The 17,195-nt window shown below is 45.2% G+C and overlaps 1 protein-coding gene across 1 annotated transcript in view; it reads right to left on the bottom strand.

Annotated features, from left to right (window-relative positions):
- RIN3 (Ras and Rab interactor 3) overlaps positions 1 to 17,195 on the bottom strand; it is an 86,868-nt gene that overhangs the window by 64,262 nt on the left and 5,411 nt on the right. Inside the window, 1 exon segment of the mRNA XM_029071473.2 lies at positions 5,603 to 5,717. Coding sequence (XP_028927306.1) covers positions 5,603 to 5,717 — 115 coding nt within the window.

The following is a 17,195-nucleotide window of genomic DNA, read 5'->3' as shown; positions in this document are numbered from 1 at the left end:
TGGGCAAGTCACTTAACTTCTCGGTGCCTCAGATACCTCATCTGTAAAATGGACATTAAGACTGAGCCCCACGTGGGACAAAATGATTACCTTGTATCTGTCCTAGTGCCTAGAATAGTGCTTGGCACATAGTAAGTGCTTAACAAATACCAAAATCAATAAATAATAATCAATAAATGCCAGCAATGGATTGATCACTTTTAGCCCTGTCAGTGATAGAATATTGGGCTGGATGGACCCACTAATGGCATTTCCCATTTTCTTTTCTTTATGTGGAGGGACTACTTGGGTAGGAAGGAGGATTTTAAAAGGCATAGACTTGATGGCATAAGACAAGACAAGGTATCCATTGTCCATGGGGAAATTTCCTCTCCAGCTTCCAGGGAAGGTGTTAGTTTCAACCATTCAAGGGTGTTTACTGAGCCCTTACTTTTTGCACAGCACTATAGTAAGCACTTGGGAAACTGCAATACAACAGAGTTGGTAGACATGTTCCTTGCCCTCAAGGAACTTAGGAGAAGCAGTGTGGTTCAGTGGAAAGAGTACGGGCTTGGGAGTCAGAGGTCATGGGGCTCTGCCACTTGTCAGCTGGGTGACTGTGGGCAAGTCACCTAACTTATCTGTGCCTCAGTTACCTCATCTGTAAAATGGGGATTAAGACTGTGAGCCTCATGTGGGACAACCTGATTACCCTGTATACCCCAGTGCTTAGAACAGTGCTCTGCACATAGTAAGCACTTAACAAATACCAACATTATTAAGGAACTGACTGTCTGGAGGAGGAGCTTACCATCTCATGTCTCTTGCCATAGGCTAATTCAGGTGTTTTACTTGAATGAAGGGTGAGGGTGATAGCACCATTCAAAAATAAATTCTGCCCAAATCCTCTACCTGCCCACCTGCTCTTTTTACATGAGTCCTCCAGATCATCGGTCAACTTCCAGTTGGGACCAAAGCATCCCCTCTTTTCTGTGGGAGCAGAGAGTGGCAGCAAGTTACTCCCGTGCAGGCCTGAGTCCCCATGCCTGAGTCCTATACTGGCCACCATAGGAACCACATGGAGCAAGTGAGCAGCCTGAGCAAGGACCTTCTGATAGTGCCATATTTAGAAATTATGCATTATAAATTATTCATTTATGTTAAAATCTGCCTTCTTCTCTAGACAGTTAAGCTTGTTGTGGACATGGAACGTGTCTGCACACTATGTATTCTCCTAAGCGCTTAGTACAGTGCTCTGAATGTAGTAAGTGCTCAGTAAAGACCATTGATTGATACTAATTCTATTGGATTCTACTCTCTCAAGCACTTAGTATGCTGTTCTACATACAGTAAGTGCTCGATAAATACCATTGATCGATTGGCTATCTCATTGTTTATTGTAACAGTGATATCTTGGGCTGTTGAAATTACAATTCATCGCCATTCTCAATGCCTTCTTATTGTTTTGTGCAGGTTTTCCTCTACTGAGATTGTGAGCCTCTTGTGGGATAAGGACTGTGTCTGAGCTGATTCTCTTGTCTTCACCCCAGATTTTAGTACAATAGTTATTATATAGTAAGTGCTTAATAAGCACCAATACCACCTAGCCTGAGCTATCATTTATTCAATAGTATTTACTGAGTGCTTACTATGTGCAGAGCACTGTACTAAGCTCTTGGAATGTACAGTTCAGCAACAGATAGAGACAATCCCTGCCCAATGACGGGCTTACAGTCTAACTGGGGGAGACAGACAAAAACAAGACAACATAATCACGATAAATAGAATCAAGGGGATGTACACCTCATTAACAAAATAAATAGGGTAATAAAAATATATACAAATGAGCACAGTGCTGAGGGGAGGGGAAGGGAGAGGAGAAGGAGCAGAGGGAAGGGGGCTTAGCTGAGGGGAGGTGAAGGATGGAAGGGGGGAAGCAGAGGGAGCAGAGGGAAAAGGGGAAGCTCAGTCTGGGAAGTCTGGGAAGTCAGTCTGGTCTATCAAGACCGGAGCTATCAATAAAAGGTGGGTTTTGGAATCTGAATTTTATTGTCATTCAAAATGTATTCATATTGGGCTGTCTGATCTGCTAGCATCATGATCTTAGTCTCAGTGCGCACTCCTACTGCCTGGGTTGTTTCCTGCTAGACACCCACAGAGGGCAGTAAGGATTTACACTCCACTCTATTGGTAAAATGGTTAAGCTGCAGAGAAGAGAGCAAGAAACTGTGGCAGGGCAGCACTGGTGTAAGGACCTCAAACCATTTAAGAACAAAGAAGGTTGCCTCACAGGCAGAGATGTGGGTCACCAAAATTCAGTAGAGACAAAAAAGACCCCACTAGAGGCAGCATGGCATAGTAAATAGTTGCCTGGTCTGGGAGTCAGAAGGCCATGGGTTCTAATCCCGGTTCGCCACTTGTCTGCTATGTGACCTTAGGAAAGTCACTTAACTTCTCCCTGCCTCAGTTACTTCATCTGTAAAATAGGGATTGAGACTGTGAGTTCCACATGGGACAGGGACTGTGTACAACCTGATTTGCTTGTATCTACTCCAGTGCTTAGTATAGTGCCTGGCACATAGTAAGAGCTTAACAAATATCACACTTATTAATTACTTACTATGCACCAAACATAAAACCCTATGAATTGACACCTTATCGTGGCAGGAGTTTGTGTATGCTGACGAAGCTTAGAGCTATGCCATATAGGGCTATCCAGAATGGAAAGGTCTAAGCCGAAGCGTCAGTTGATTCACCTGTGCTGAACAGCAGTGGTATGGGAAAGATTCAGAGGTGGAAATGATCAGGTGATCAAAATGTTGATCAAAGAAAATGGCAGAGACTCAAGTTTTTACTGCATTGAAAAAGGCAGTAAACCACTTCTGCAAAACTCTAGGGACACTACTCACTGTACCCAGTCCTTGTCTTTTCCAACTCTGCTCTCTTGCTCATACGCTCCCCGCTCACCTGGAATTACATCCTCCTCTTTAGCCGACAGACCATAGCTCTCCCCATCTTCAACATCCTTCTGAAATCTCACTTGCTCCAGGTCTTCTCCAATAAATTTCTAATCTCGACAGATTCTATACCCTCAGATACCACCTGTGCACTTGAGCAACTCACAATTTGCCATAGCCCTCATGTACTTATCTGACATATCCATTACTTTTGCACTGACCTAGGACAATATCCCCTTTCCTTCTTACCCCCATCTTTAAGTTAATGTTCTTCTTGCTCACTAAACTTTAAACTTCTTGAGGGCAGGGATCATCTACACGAATTCTATTGTACTCTTTCCAGTGTTTAGTACAGTGCTCTACACCTAGTGGGCACTCAAGAAATAGTAGTAGTACTAGAAGTAAATGCTTAGTATTACTATTATTATTATGATGGTATTTTTTAAGTGCTTACTATGTGCCAAGCACTGTTCTAAGCACTGGCATAGATACAAGGTAATCAGGTTGTCCCATGCAGAGCTCACATTCTTAATACACATTTTACAGATGAGGTAATTGAGGTCCCGAAAAGTTAAGAGGTTCGCACAGACAAATGGCAGAGCCGGAATTAGAACTCATGACCTTTTGACTCTCAAACCCATGCTCTTTCCACTAAGCCACGATGCTTCAAAGCAAAGTCAGGTTGGACACAGTCCATGTCCCATAAGGGGCTCAGAGTTTTAATTTCCATTTTACAGATGAGGTAACTGAGGCACAGAAGTTAAGTGACTTGCCCAAGGTCACACAGCAGACACGTGGCAGAGCCGGGATTAGAACCCATGCACTTCTGACTCTCAGACCCATGTTCTATCCACTAGGCTATGCTGCTTCCTCTCTGATTGACTGGTTGTTAGTCTGCACATTTATAGAATTCTCAGGTGTGGACAACATCTTTATGAAGCCTGGGGAACATGTCTACTTCTGGGACTTCTTTTGGGCTGGAAAGAGGCCAGGAGATATTGTAGAAGTCTTCTGGGAGTTAGGATTGAAGAGAGACCATTTGGGGACACTCAGGCTGCACAGTCAAACAAGGAGAAAGAAGAGAAAATGGCCCTCCACCCCTCACGAGCCAGAGATTTTCTAGTTACAATCAATCAGTGGTATTTATTGAGTGCTTACTATGTGTAGAGCACTATACTAAGCACTTGGGAGAGTATAATACAACACTCAACACCTCCCACCCCCAGTATGCCTTTGGGAGGCTTCTACTGCATTGTGGCAGTGTTTCTTCTTTTTGTGCTTTTAATCTCAACTTGGATCAACTTCTGAATTCAGGTCTGCTCCAGGGCATGTAGAAGGACTTTGTTCTGGTCCAAATTTTACTTCTATTGGATGCTCCCAAATGTCTCTTTTTAGTGCTCTGTTCAATCAATACCAACCACACAGAGGCTAACCCAGCCCCTAAAGTTCTTCGGGTACGCAGATGGACAGGAGCTTTTTTGACCCAATGTGGAATCTCCAGCCCAATTACACAATCCAAACCAGAGGATCTTTGGTCTGGCCCCGGCCTGAACCAGTATCCATGGGGAGGGGAATAATGACAGAGCAAGCAGGAGGCAAGATGACGATTTCCTGAGTATCCTTCCTTTAGCTTGGATGCCCAGTAATTCCCCTGCCTTTCCTGTGTGGCTGGTAGCTCTGTGGACTTCATAATGTTGGGGCTGAATATTCTTCAGCTGAACTCGTTTAAAAGAAGGGTGGTCTTATTTGAGAAAGGTTGGTGTCCCTCCACTCATCTCTGAAGGTTTTCTGCAGGTAATTTTTCAGTGTCTGGGGACGGTTACCCTTGTTGAAACGTGGCATGGCGTAGCGGATAGAGCATGGGCCTGGGAGTCAGAAGGTCATGGGTTCTAATCCCAGCTCCACCCCTGCTTGCTGTGTGACCTTAGGCAAGTCACTTCACTTCTCTGGGCCTCAGTCACCTCATCTGTAAAATGGAGACTGAGACTGTGACCCCATGTCGGACAGGGACGGTGTCCAACCCAAAGTGCTTGTATCCACCCTAGCGTTTAGTACAGTGCCTAGCACATAATCAGTACTTAACAAATACCATATTATTATGATTATTCGCCACATGTTCAAGTCCCATCCCTATGATCTGACAGGAAAAATCTTCATGCAAGTGCTCAGGTTCCTTATTCAATCAATCACCCAATCATACTGATTGAGCACCTACTGTGTGCAGAGCACTGTACTAAGCACTTGGGGAGTACAATACAAAAGAGTTGGTAGACACGTTCCCTGTCCGGAGAGTTTGCAGGCTAGTAACATGCCCTACCCAGGAGGGTCTGTGAGGACCTCCTCTAACTGAGACCCAAGCCCTCCTGCTTATCCTTTGCATGCTGCTGTCTTATTACCCAAAGGAAACTCTGATGAAGCCACGGTAAAGCAAAAGGAAATAACCCCTGACACTGGGGAGCGGAAATTTGAATTCAGCTTTGAACGGTGCATCAAGATTAAAAGCAAACTTATCTTGACCAGAGGCAGGGTACAGCTGTAACCACACCTGATTGCTAGAGGATTAAAAGACATTTATATTTAGAACAGTTTTTATGCCCATGAATGTGGTCAGAATGTGTAAGCGCTGTTTGGTCTGAGGCAGGTAAAAGAAAGATTCACGTACTTACTTGATTTTTCTTCTTTAATGTTGTATTCTAGTATGTCAGAAGCATCATTCGAGGAGGGAAAGTGGACCAAGAGAATCATGTTTTTTAGATTTCCATCCCGCCAAACCAGGAATATCTGAAAGAAAGACAGTAGATGAAGAAGAGACACTGAGATGAGCTATGAATTTAAAATATATCTCATTGTAAGAGATCTTAGATTTCACCCCTACAATATTTTATTGCAATTCTATTATGAACAACTGCAACAAATATCACCCAGCTAAGGCAGGATGGTAGGCATTTTACATCTTTAGGAAAGCAACAGAGCATAGATTTGTTGAGTAGAGATTCTTTATTTCTTCTATATTTCCCCTCTCCACCCTCCCCTCTGCTTTAACTTTATGCAGTTGGCTGCATAATCCTTTAGCACTTTGATACTCACCACATCCCCACAGTTCTTATGTAATTATTCTTATACTCTATAATCTTCCTTATCCCTAATCTACTTCAATGTCAGTCTCCAGCTGAAGGCTGAAATCTCCTAGTGGGCAGGGAGTGTGCATATCAACTCTGTTGTACTTTACTTTCCCAAGTACTTAATACAATGATCTACACATAATTATGGTATTTGTTAAGTGCTTACTAGGTGCCAGGCACTGTACTAAATGCTGGGGTGGACACAAGCAAATAGAGTTAGACACAGTCCCTGTCCCATGTGGGGCTCAGAGTCTCAATTGCCATTTTTTTCAGATGATGTAACTAAGGGACAGAAGTGAAGTGACTTGCCCAAGGTCACACAGCAGACAAGTGGCAGAGTTGGGATTAGAATCTATGACCTTCTGATTCCCAGGCCCAGGCTCTATCCACTACACCATGCTACTTCCCTAGAATATGCTTCAGGTGAAGACTGAACTCACAACCTCAGCATTACTCATGCCTGTACTGCCAGATAAGTACCCAAGCTACCCGGCTACACCACTGAAGCCACATAGTAAGCACTCAATAAATGCAATTGATTTACTGATTGATTCTTGACCTAACTAAAAAATAAACATAGAGATGGGCGGGGTAGCCAGAACACTGAGAAAGGCACTATAGGGTGATATTACCTCACGGACAACACATATAATAAAGTTTCAGGAATGCAAAATTGATAGTCAGGAAACTCCTCCCTTAGGAAAAGGTAGCAGTGTGGCTTAGTGAAAAAACTATGGGCTGGGGAGCCCGAGGACATGGGTTCTAATCCTGCTCCACCTGCTATTTGACCATGCCTTAGTTTTCTCAACACTAAAATGGGGATTCAATAGCTGTTCTTCCTTCTACTAAGGCCAGGAGTACCAAGTGGGACAGGGACAGTGTCTAATTTGACTAGCTTGTATCTACCGCAGCATTTAGAAAAACACTTGACATAGAGTCAGTGCTTAATAAATTACATTTTAAAAAACCCCAAAGGTACGCTCACTTAGTATTCCAGTGGCCAAATAAATTGATATGATTCATCTGTATCACAGGAAGGAGTGACTGCCTTTAACAGTGGCATTGGAAGTAATGAAAACATCTGGTTCAATGGTCTCATTGCACATAAAACACTATTAAGCAAGGGAAGCTTTGCCCTTGAAAATTACCAGTACATCCTGAACTCTTAATTGTCATTTTATTTATTGTGGACATCCCTATCCATCATTCAAATTAAAACACAAGGATATAAGCAATGCCACTGCAGGATTAGATCCCAGACGAATGGTCTACAAAGACTAATTTTTCTCTAACAGTGGTGGTAATAGGGTTACTTGGACTGGGTGTCCCTATTGAAGATGGTTAGGGAATATTCTCTCTGTCAAGCCACGCACATAAAAGCTACCCTCCTTGACAACCACCCTAACATTTAGAAAACACCAGCTAACATTTGTAATTTTCCCTCTACATCTCTTACTTTTCTTCTAACTATCCTCCAATACTCTACTAGTCTCGACTATGAGAGTCAAGCCGAGGCATACCCATTCTGTTCCTAGCTTGGGCAGTGACTAGTGAGTGGTAGACAATCTGCTACAAGTCAAAACTCACTTGTGCTGGGCAGCAGCGGCATAGTAGAGAGTCAAGGGCGGAGACTCAAATTTACTGCGCGCAAGAAGGCGACGGTAAAACATTTCTGTATTTTTACCAAAAAAACTCTATGGATACACTACCAGAATGATTGCAGATGGAGGGGGGGACTTTCTGGGACAGATGTGTCCATGGCGTCGCTATGGGTTGGAAAAGACTTGACAGCATAAGACAAGAGACCCTTTATGGATCATGTATCTAAACCTCTAAACCATAATAATGGGCTTGTGAGGCAGGGATGATGGTGGTGCTGTCTACAGTTATGGGAAAATCAGGGGGAGGTCAGGGTTTGGGTAGGAAGATGAGGAGATCTGTTTTGGTCATGTTTAGTTTGAGGTGTCAGTGGGACATCCAAGTAGAGACGTCCTGAAGGGGGAGGAAATGTGAGTACAGAGAAAGAGAAAGATCAGGGATGGAGATGTAGATTTGGGAGTCATCTGCTTAGAGATGGTAGTTGAAGTCAGGGGAGTGAATAAACTCTCTGAGGGAGTGGGTATAGATGAAGATTAGAAGGAGATCCAGAGCTGAGACTTGAATCTCCCAGTTAAGGAGTGGAAGGTGGAGGAGGAGACATGTTTGAAAGCGGAGGGAAGGAGCTGACAGAGAGTAAGAGGATGAAGAGAGTAGTGAGGGAAGGGAAAGAAGATAAGGGTCAAGAGGTGCAAGATGAGGGTGTGGAAATGGAGAGCAGGAGGGACACCTTCTCTTGAGAAACAGCAAGGAAGAAGATGAAGAAAGAGGAGACAGTGGTACTGGACTAATCAATTAGGGAGGGGTGATGGAAAACCACTGGGGAGATTGTGGATATTTTTTCAACTTCACCGTCTCCCTCTGGACTGTAAGCTCTTAGTAGGAGGGAAACATATCTATCAATTCTGCTGTTATTGCCCTCTACTAAATGCTTAGTACAGTGCTATGAACACAGCAAGTGCTCAATAAATACCACTGATTGGTTTACCAACAGAGTAGGTGGCAAGGTCATCGGGGCAAGGGAAGGAAGCAATTAAGGGTACTGGGCACTTTAAGTGGGAGTTGAAGGTTTCATCCCCTTGCCTTTACCACACAATCCAATTACTAGTCCCCATCATCTACCGCCCCCCAGGTCCCTCCAACTTTCTGAACCATTTTGATCCCTTTCCCATATTCCGTCTCTCGTTCTCCATCCCTACATTGATCCTTGGGGAATTCAGTATTCATATAGATGGTCCCAGTGATCCTTTCACTGTCTGCCTCCTCTAATTCCTCTACTCCAATGACCTCATGCTTGACCCCACCTAACCAACTCACTAATTTGGGCATATACTTGATTTTATAATCTCCAGTAATTGTACAATCTCTATCCTTGCCAATTTTGAAATTCCTCTGTCTGACCACTTCCTCACCTGCTTTTTCCCATACACTCACCCCTTGTAAATCTGTCCTTTTCACTTATAGAAATCTCCATTCTTTTGACTCCTTTAAGTATTCTATAGCCATCTTACCCCATTCAGTCTCCATACCCAAACTACCTTTTCCTGATGCACAAATCAACTTTACACTACCCTCTCCACTGAACTGAACTCCCTTGCTCCCCTATCTCTTCGCTGGTCACATACCACTAACCCACAGCCCTGGATCATATCCACAGTATGATCCCTCCACTCCTGTGCCCGAGCTGCAGGGAGCTGTTGAAGAAAATCCAGACATCTCTGACCTTGCCCACTTTAAATTTATTCTTATAATAATTATGGTATTTGCTAAGCACTTACTATTTGCCAGGCACTGTACTAAGTGCTGGGGTGGATGCAAGCAAATCGAGTTGGGCACACTCCCCGTCCCATCTGGGGTTCACCATCTCAATCCTCATTTTACAGATGAGGTAACTGAGGCACAGAGAAGTAAATTAATTTGCGTGGTCACACAGCAGGCAAGTGGCAAATCCAGGATTAAAACTCATGACCTTCTGACTCCCAGGCCTGTGTTCTATCCACTACACCATGCTCCTTCCCCATCTGCTTCAATCTGGCCCTCTCCACTGTCCAACAACAAAACTTCTCCTTCCTAATTCACTCCAATACCCACTACCCCTGAAAGCCGTTCCAGACATTTAACTCCCTTATCAAACCTCCTGTTCCCCAACTCCCACCATTTCTTTCCCCTAATGACCTGGCCACATACTTCATAAACAAAATTGAAACCATCAGGTGTGATGTCCCTAAAATCTCCCAAGCTCATCTCTAATCCCCCCTTCTCCTCCACCCTCTTTGACTCTCTTTATCATCCCTCTAGATAAAATCTCTCACCTCCTCTCTAAATCTACTTGTGCTCAATCCTATCCCTTCATACCTTTTTAAAATACTTATCTCCTCCCTTCTTCCCTCCTTGACTGCCATCTTCAACTGTCCACGCTCCAACGGCTTCTTCCCCACTGCTTTCAAACATGCTTATGTCTCCCCTATCCTAAAAAAAACCCCTCCCTTGACCCCATGGCTCCCTCCAGTTATCTCACCATCTCCCTCTTACCATTTCTCTCCAAATTTCTTGAGAGAGTTGTTTACACCTGCTGTCTCCACTTCTTATCCTTCAATTCTCTCCTAGATCCCCTCCAATCTGGCTTCCACCCCATTCACTCCACAGAAACAGCCCTCTCTAAGGTAACCAATGACCTTCTTCTAGCCAAATCTGATAGCCTCTACTCCATCTCTCTACTCCAAGCTCTTAGTATGTGTGCAGAACAGTAAGCACTCAATAAATTACCTTGATGGATTGATTGATTGGAAGAACTGCTGGAGAAGGTTGTGGGAATCAGTCGCTAAAGAAGGAATAGTAGACTGAGTTATAGTAAGGCAGAGTGAACCCCAGATGATGGATTTCCACCAGCTGTGTTCTGACACAGGAGCAGGATAAGCAGACTGTGATGGTTACCCAAGAGACAAGGAGAACGCTGATGACAGTGGGGTGGAGGCTGAGGCTGACTAGGAAATCATACTGTTCCCCAGGGGGCCAGTCAGTCGTATTTATTAAGCACTTACTGTGTGCAGAGCACTGTACTAAGTGCTTGGGAGAGTACAATACAACAAGGTAACAGGCACATTCCCTGCCCACTATGAGCTTGCCATCTAGAGGGTAACTCTTCCTTGCTTATAGCCTAAACAAAGACAACGCATGTCATCTCAGACACATTTCTCCTATCTAGTCTTCTCCTATCCACTGCTATTCTGCAAAATCATTGAACTTGGGACTTCCATGTGCCTGAAACTGTGACATATGGAGATATTTTATTCTCTTTCAAATCTTCTGAGATTCAGGCTCACTGACTGTATGAGCCCCAGTGACAAAGGACAGAGGGATAAATGAAATATTGATGGCATGTTGTGCCACAGCAAGCTCCCCGTGCCTGCAAGAGCCCTGCAGAATGGAACAAAGTGACAAAGAAGAGAGGACCAGTGACATCTTTAGGGAGGAGGTTGATGAAGCGGAGCCTAAGCCTCTTGTTCTCCAGCAGGGGACTCAGCTGGCAAAGTCTGAGCATAAACTAAGCCAGGGCTTTCATCTTCAAAGTGAAACTGGCCATTGAAATGTGATGTTCAATGGGGGGGGGAGTTGGGTGTGTGCGTGTGTATGTGTGTGTTGGTTTGTGTATGGTGGGGCCGGTACAGGGGTGTGTGAGCGCCCTCCTGGGGCTGACACATAAAACGAGTTGAAACCTATCAATTTGTCATCAATCAATCAATAGCATATATTGAGCATATAGCATATATATTATATTCAGTATATACAGCAGCAGTGTGGCTTAGTGGAAAGAGCACAGGCTTGGGAGTCAGAGGCCATGGGTCTTAATCCCGGCTCCACCACTTGTCAGCTGTGTGACTTTGGGCAGGTCATTTAACTTCTCTGTGCCTCAGTTCCCTCATCTGTAAAATGGGGATTAAGACTGTGAGCCCCACGTGAGACAACCTGGTTACCCTGTATCTTAGAACAGTGCCTGGCAGATAGTAAGCACTTAACAAATACCATCATTATTATTATTATTATTACTGTGTGCAGAGAATGGGATTTCCTGGGACTCTGTCATTCTCTTTCCCCCAGTCTCCATTTTCCAATCTAAAGGTCAGACATTTCTATTAGGTGGGGATGTCATGTCCTTGGGTGTTCAGTTCCATGTCTCCCAGGCCCAGGGCAGTGACAGTGGCAACAGCAGTGTCTCTGGCTGCCCTACACCCACTAAAGAGGAGGAAGAAGTGCTGAGCTAGCTTTTCTCAGACAGGTGACTGGCAGTGCCTAGTGAAGCAGGATAAAGGTTGCCTCCTGGGCTGGAACTGCTCTCAGCAGCCTGAGAGGCCAGGTCTGGGCAACTAGATGGCTGCCATGATGGCCACTGACTTCCGGCCAGTCCCACGGAGCCCGGCTGCCCCCTGGACCCCACTAGTTCTCTGGGCAGGGTCCAAGAGTGCCCTCCTTGCTAGCAGAGGAATCTCCAGGGCTTGGTGGCAATCCTAGCACTGTGCTAAATTCAATAATTGGGGGTGAGGGTATGTCTGTAATTCTGTCTGGATGTGTTTGTGCTACCCATGCCCACTGTCCGCCCAGCCCAATCTTTACCTCTTTTCATACCCATCTATCCTCCCTGTCTCCTATCTGCCTCGCTTTGTCCTTCTCTTTCCCTCTTTTCATTTTTCTCCCTCTCTGAGGGCTCTCTCTGTCTTTGGCTTCCTATCTTCCTCTGTTCCCTGCCTTTTCAGCCCCATGTGCTAACCCACTGGCCCACTATGAGTTCTAAAAATTCTGACTCCCTTATCCCCATCCTTCCCTATCTCTTTTCTCCTTTCTCCCTTATTTTTGCTGGTGTGGCCATACATGGCATCTCCAGCTTTTCAGACCTTACTTTCCCTATTCCTAATCCACTTTACTGTCTGTCTCCCCCTGTAGACTGTAAGATCCTTGTGGGCAAGATCACCTTTTCCAACTCTGTTGTACTACACCCTTAGCACCTAGTGCTCTGCACAAACTAAGTTCTCAATAAATGCCATTGATTGGTTGATCGGTTGAGATGCTCTTTCAGTTTAGGGGCGCTAGGGTCAGTTGTCCTGAGGTGGGGAGAAATTACCACACTGGCTTATTCCATATAACGTCATCCCACCATGCTGCATGCAGGCAACATCCATGTGATGTCATTGCATGTAACAATGTCATATGGAACCTATTTGAATGTGGATTTTAAGAGTATTTCTCAGGGGAGTCCCATGACCCACCCCATTGTTCCAGAGCCCCTGCACCCTTCTTCCCTTGATGCCTGCTATCATAGGTGCCCCTTCTGACTAGGCCAGAAGCTTTAAAATTTGAACTGCCAGCGTGCCCACTACTACCCCTGTCCCTGTTAACACCACTCCGTGAGGTAGTTGCCTTCTTTGCATACCATGATAACGGTAATAGTAACAACTGTGGTATTTGTTAAACACTTACTATATGTCAGGCACTGTATTAAGCGCTGGGGTGGATACGAGCAAATAGGGTTGGATACAGTCCCTGTCCCACCTGGGGTTCACTGTCTCAATCCCCATTTTACAGATGAGGTTCCTGGGGCACAGAAGTAAAGTGACTTGTCCAAGCTCACACAGCAGATGAGTGGCAGAGGCAGGATTAGAACTCATGACCTCCTGACTTCCAGGCTCATGCTCTCTCCACTACACCATGATGCTTCTCAATTTCTGATGGCCTTGGCTGTGGGCTTCCTGTGGTAGACTTCTGCCCATTCTCCTTTCCCTTTGTAAGAAGTTGGGGGTGGGGAACCCTCTTCCTCTGCATTTGGTGGGTGGGAAGGAGGGCAAGCCCTGGACATTTCCTCTCTTTTCTCCCATGGTCCCCAGAGGCCTAGGGGTGACGGAGGTGAGGGTGTCTCCCACCATTATTATTTCTCATTTCTCCCCCCACTCCCTTCTGTGTTGCCCTTGAACGTGGATTTGTATCCTTTTTTCACCCCACCTTCAACCTCATAGCACCTAGGTACATAACCATAATCTATGAACCCCCTCCATTCATTCAGTCATATTTATTGAGCGCTTGGAAAGTACAATTCAGCAATGAATAGAGACAATCCCTGCCCAACAACAGGCTCACATTCTAGAAGGGGACTGTAAGCTCATTGTGGGCAGGGACCTTGCCTACCAACTCTATTATATTGTACTCTCCCAAGCACTTATGATGGTGCTCTGCATACAGTAAGCGCTCAGCATGGTCTAGTGAATAGAGCATGGGCCTGGGAGTCAGAAGGTCATGTGTTCTAATCCTGGCTCTGCCACTTCTCTGCTGTGTGACCTTGAGCAAGTTCCTTCATTTCTCTGTGCTTCGGTTATCTCATCTGTGAAATGGGGATTGAGACTGGGAACCCCACATTTGGACAGGCACTGTATCCAACCTGATTTGCTTGTATCCTCCCCAGTGCTTAATACAGTGCTTGGCACATAGAGCTTAACAAATGACACAATTACTAGTATTATTATTATTATTATTATTAATTGACTACTGTGGTATTTACTGAATGTTTACTTTGTTCCCAGCAGTATCTGAAGCACTGCAGTCAATACAAGTTATTTTCCTCACAAAGAGCTCCCAATCAAAGTATCAATCAATACGGATGTCGTACCAAACTGACGCCAACGTTGACCTCTACTCTCAACTTAGATTTTTAGATGTACAGAAATGTCTAAAAACTCTTTTTTTGTCCTCCTTCCCCTTACCCCCTCTGTTTTCTCCGATTAGATCATCTGCCCAGGCTTCAGGGGGATGCACCTGCATGGGAGTCTATTTTGGTGCAAAGTCCTTTGGGGGGGGGTCCCTCCCCTTGTTGACCCCAGCCCTTTTTGGGGGTCCATTGGAGCAAACAGCCATCCAGTTACCACTGGCTCCAGAGGCCCTGTCAAACACTTCTAATTTAGCAATGAGATTCGCTGTCACATTCGTTTGGCTGGGTGGAAGCTATTTATCTCCTGAGGAGGAAATTAAGAAGTAGAGAAGTTAACTGACTCAACTCAGTACACTATGTGAGTCAGCAAACGATCAGGATAGACTTTTTTTAAATGGCATTTATGAAGCACTTATTATGGGCCAGGCACTCTATTAAGTGCTTGGGTAGATACAATCCAGTCAGGTCGGACCCAGTACGTGTCCCACGTGTGGCTCATGTTCTTAATACTCGTTTTACAGATGAGGGAACTGAGGCACAGAGAAGTGAGGTGGTTTGCCCAAGGTCACACAGCAGACAATGGCGGAACCAGGATTACAGCGCATGAACTCCTGAATCCCAGGCCCATAGTCTATCCACTAGGCAACACTGCTTCTCTGGTCATTGAGCTCCTGGTCAAGGCTCAGTCCCCTTCCATCTTGCAAGGGTTCCTGTAGTCTTTTGGCCAGTTACTCAAGCCCCCAGCCATGGCTAGGCAGGAGCTCAGTACCCTCATGCTGCCCTTGCTGTGAAGGCACAGATGGCATAATATTTGGATCAAGGTGCCCAATCACTACAGCAGTGGCCAAACCAGTACTTGTGACCCACACTGGTGATACAATGAACTTGTGAACACGTGGCCCTCCTGCTTCTTGACCCCCACCTTTTCCATTCAAGATTGAGAGCACCTGTGTCCCCACAACTCCCATCCCCACCCCCCCTTGGTTGTGGGTGTTGCAGGGAGGCGTCGGTGGCACCTTTCTGCTCCACGGACCTGCCCTTAAAAATAAATAAATAAATGGTAGTATTTGTTAAGCGCTTACTATGTGCAGAGCACTGTTCTAAACTCTGCGGGATACAAGGTGATCAGATTGGCCCACGTGGGGCTCACAGTTTTAATCCCCATTTTACAGATGAGGGAACTGAGGCCCAGAGAAGTGAAGTGACTTGCCCACAGTCACACAGCTGGCAAGTGGCAGAGGCGGTATTCAAACTCATGACCTCTGACTCCTAAGCCCGGGCTCTTTCCACTGAGCCACGCTGCTTCTCTCTCCTCAACCATGACTCTTGGGGTTGTGGAGGAATTTATGAGCTCCCCTGAGGCAGGCCGAGAGAGAAGTCGAGATGGGCCACGTCCGGGGAGGGCCAGCATAGAATGACCGATTATAACAGAACCAGCCCAATCTGACTGACGTGACCTCCTGGACCACTTTCTATCACCCGCTAGGCGAGGAGAAAAATGGAGACTAAGCACCTGCTGCAGGCAGAGCCTGAGGCAGGCTGATGCAAAGGAAACAAGACGCTTTGGTCACTGCCCATGAAGAGCTAAATAGTGTAACAGGAAGGGTTTGGTTGGCCACCTCTGCTTCTTCTAATGTTGCAGAACTGCAGATCCTGAAAGCCTTAAACCCCCACCTCCCTCTTCGTGAGGCAGTTGGGTCTGATGCAAAGAAAAGATGCAGGCACTTGTTGCTACTCTGCAGCTGGTGTGGACTAAGGGACTTCTCCCTTCCCCGGCTGGTAAAGTCAGTCCTCAAAGACAGTGAGAACAACTGAGAAGAGAAGCAGTGTGGCCTCACAGATAGAGCATGGGCTTTGGAGTCAGAAAGACCTAGGTTTTTTGTTTTGTTTTGTTTATGGTATTTTTTAAGCACATACTCTGTGCCAAGGACTTTTCTAAGCGCTTGGTTAGATTCAAGATAATCAGGTTGGACACAGTCCTTGTCCCCCATGAAGCTCACAGTCTTAATCCCCATTTTACAGATGGGGTTACTGCTTGGCACATAGTGTTTAACCAATATCATAATTTATTATTATCATCATTATTATTACCAGCAAAGCCTGAGAGATTTCTAAAAGAGTGGATAGCATGAAAGAGTGCACATATTCTAGAAGTGTATATTGATAACTTCTTTATTTGTGTCAGAGGTCCACCCAACTCTCAGTTATTCAATTGCTTTTTTAATGGTATTTGTTAAATGTTTACTACATACCAGGCATAACACTAAGCACTGAGGTATGCATATCAAGTACAGTCTATGTCCCACAGGGGCCTCACAATCTTAATCCCTATTTTACAGATGAGGAAAGTGAGGCACAGAAATGATGCAGACAAGTGTTGGAGCTTGGATTAAAACCTAGTTCCTCTAACTCCCAGGCCCACACTCTTTCCACTAGACCACACTGCTTCTCAATTAGAGCAATTCTAATAATCCAGCTGGTGGATTCCCCAGAGTCCTTACAGTCAATCAATCAGCTGCCTGTCTTTTGTTCATTTCACTGCTTGTAAGAGCATCCAGTAGGAGGAAGGCATGGTAAGGAGTTGCAACTCTAACTAAGTCATTCTGCCACTTTTTAAAAGCTGGGATGAAAGCCGTAGTAGGGAAGAAGTTTGCAAGTAGGGCTAAACTGGATTTGTGGATTTTTCAGGTTAACCCTGATCATACATAGATAATCGTTTAGAACGGTGCATGACATTGCTACCAGTGGGAGCTCAATGAATTCCATCACTGTTACTCCTAATAGGAGTAAGTTGTCCTAAGAGGGGGTTACTTTCCACCACATTTCTACTGGAAAAATATGAAACTGGAA

This window comes from Ornithorhynchus anatinus, chromosome 1 (assembly GCF_004115215.2).
Source record: "Ornithorhynchus anatinus isolate Pmale09 chromosome 1, mOrnAna1.pri.v4, whole genome shotgun sequence".
NCBI lineage: Eukaryota > Metazoa > Chordata > Mammalia > Monotremata > Ornithorhynchidae > Ornithorhynchus > Ornithorhynchus anatinus.
Note: the sequence above shows the minus strand (reverse complement) of the source record. Positions and strands in the feature narration are given on the sequence as shown.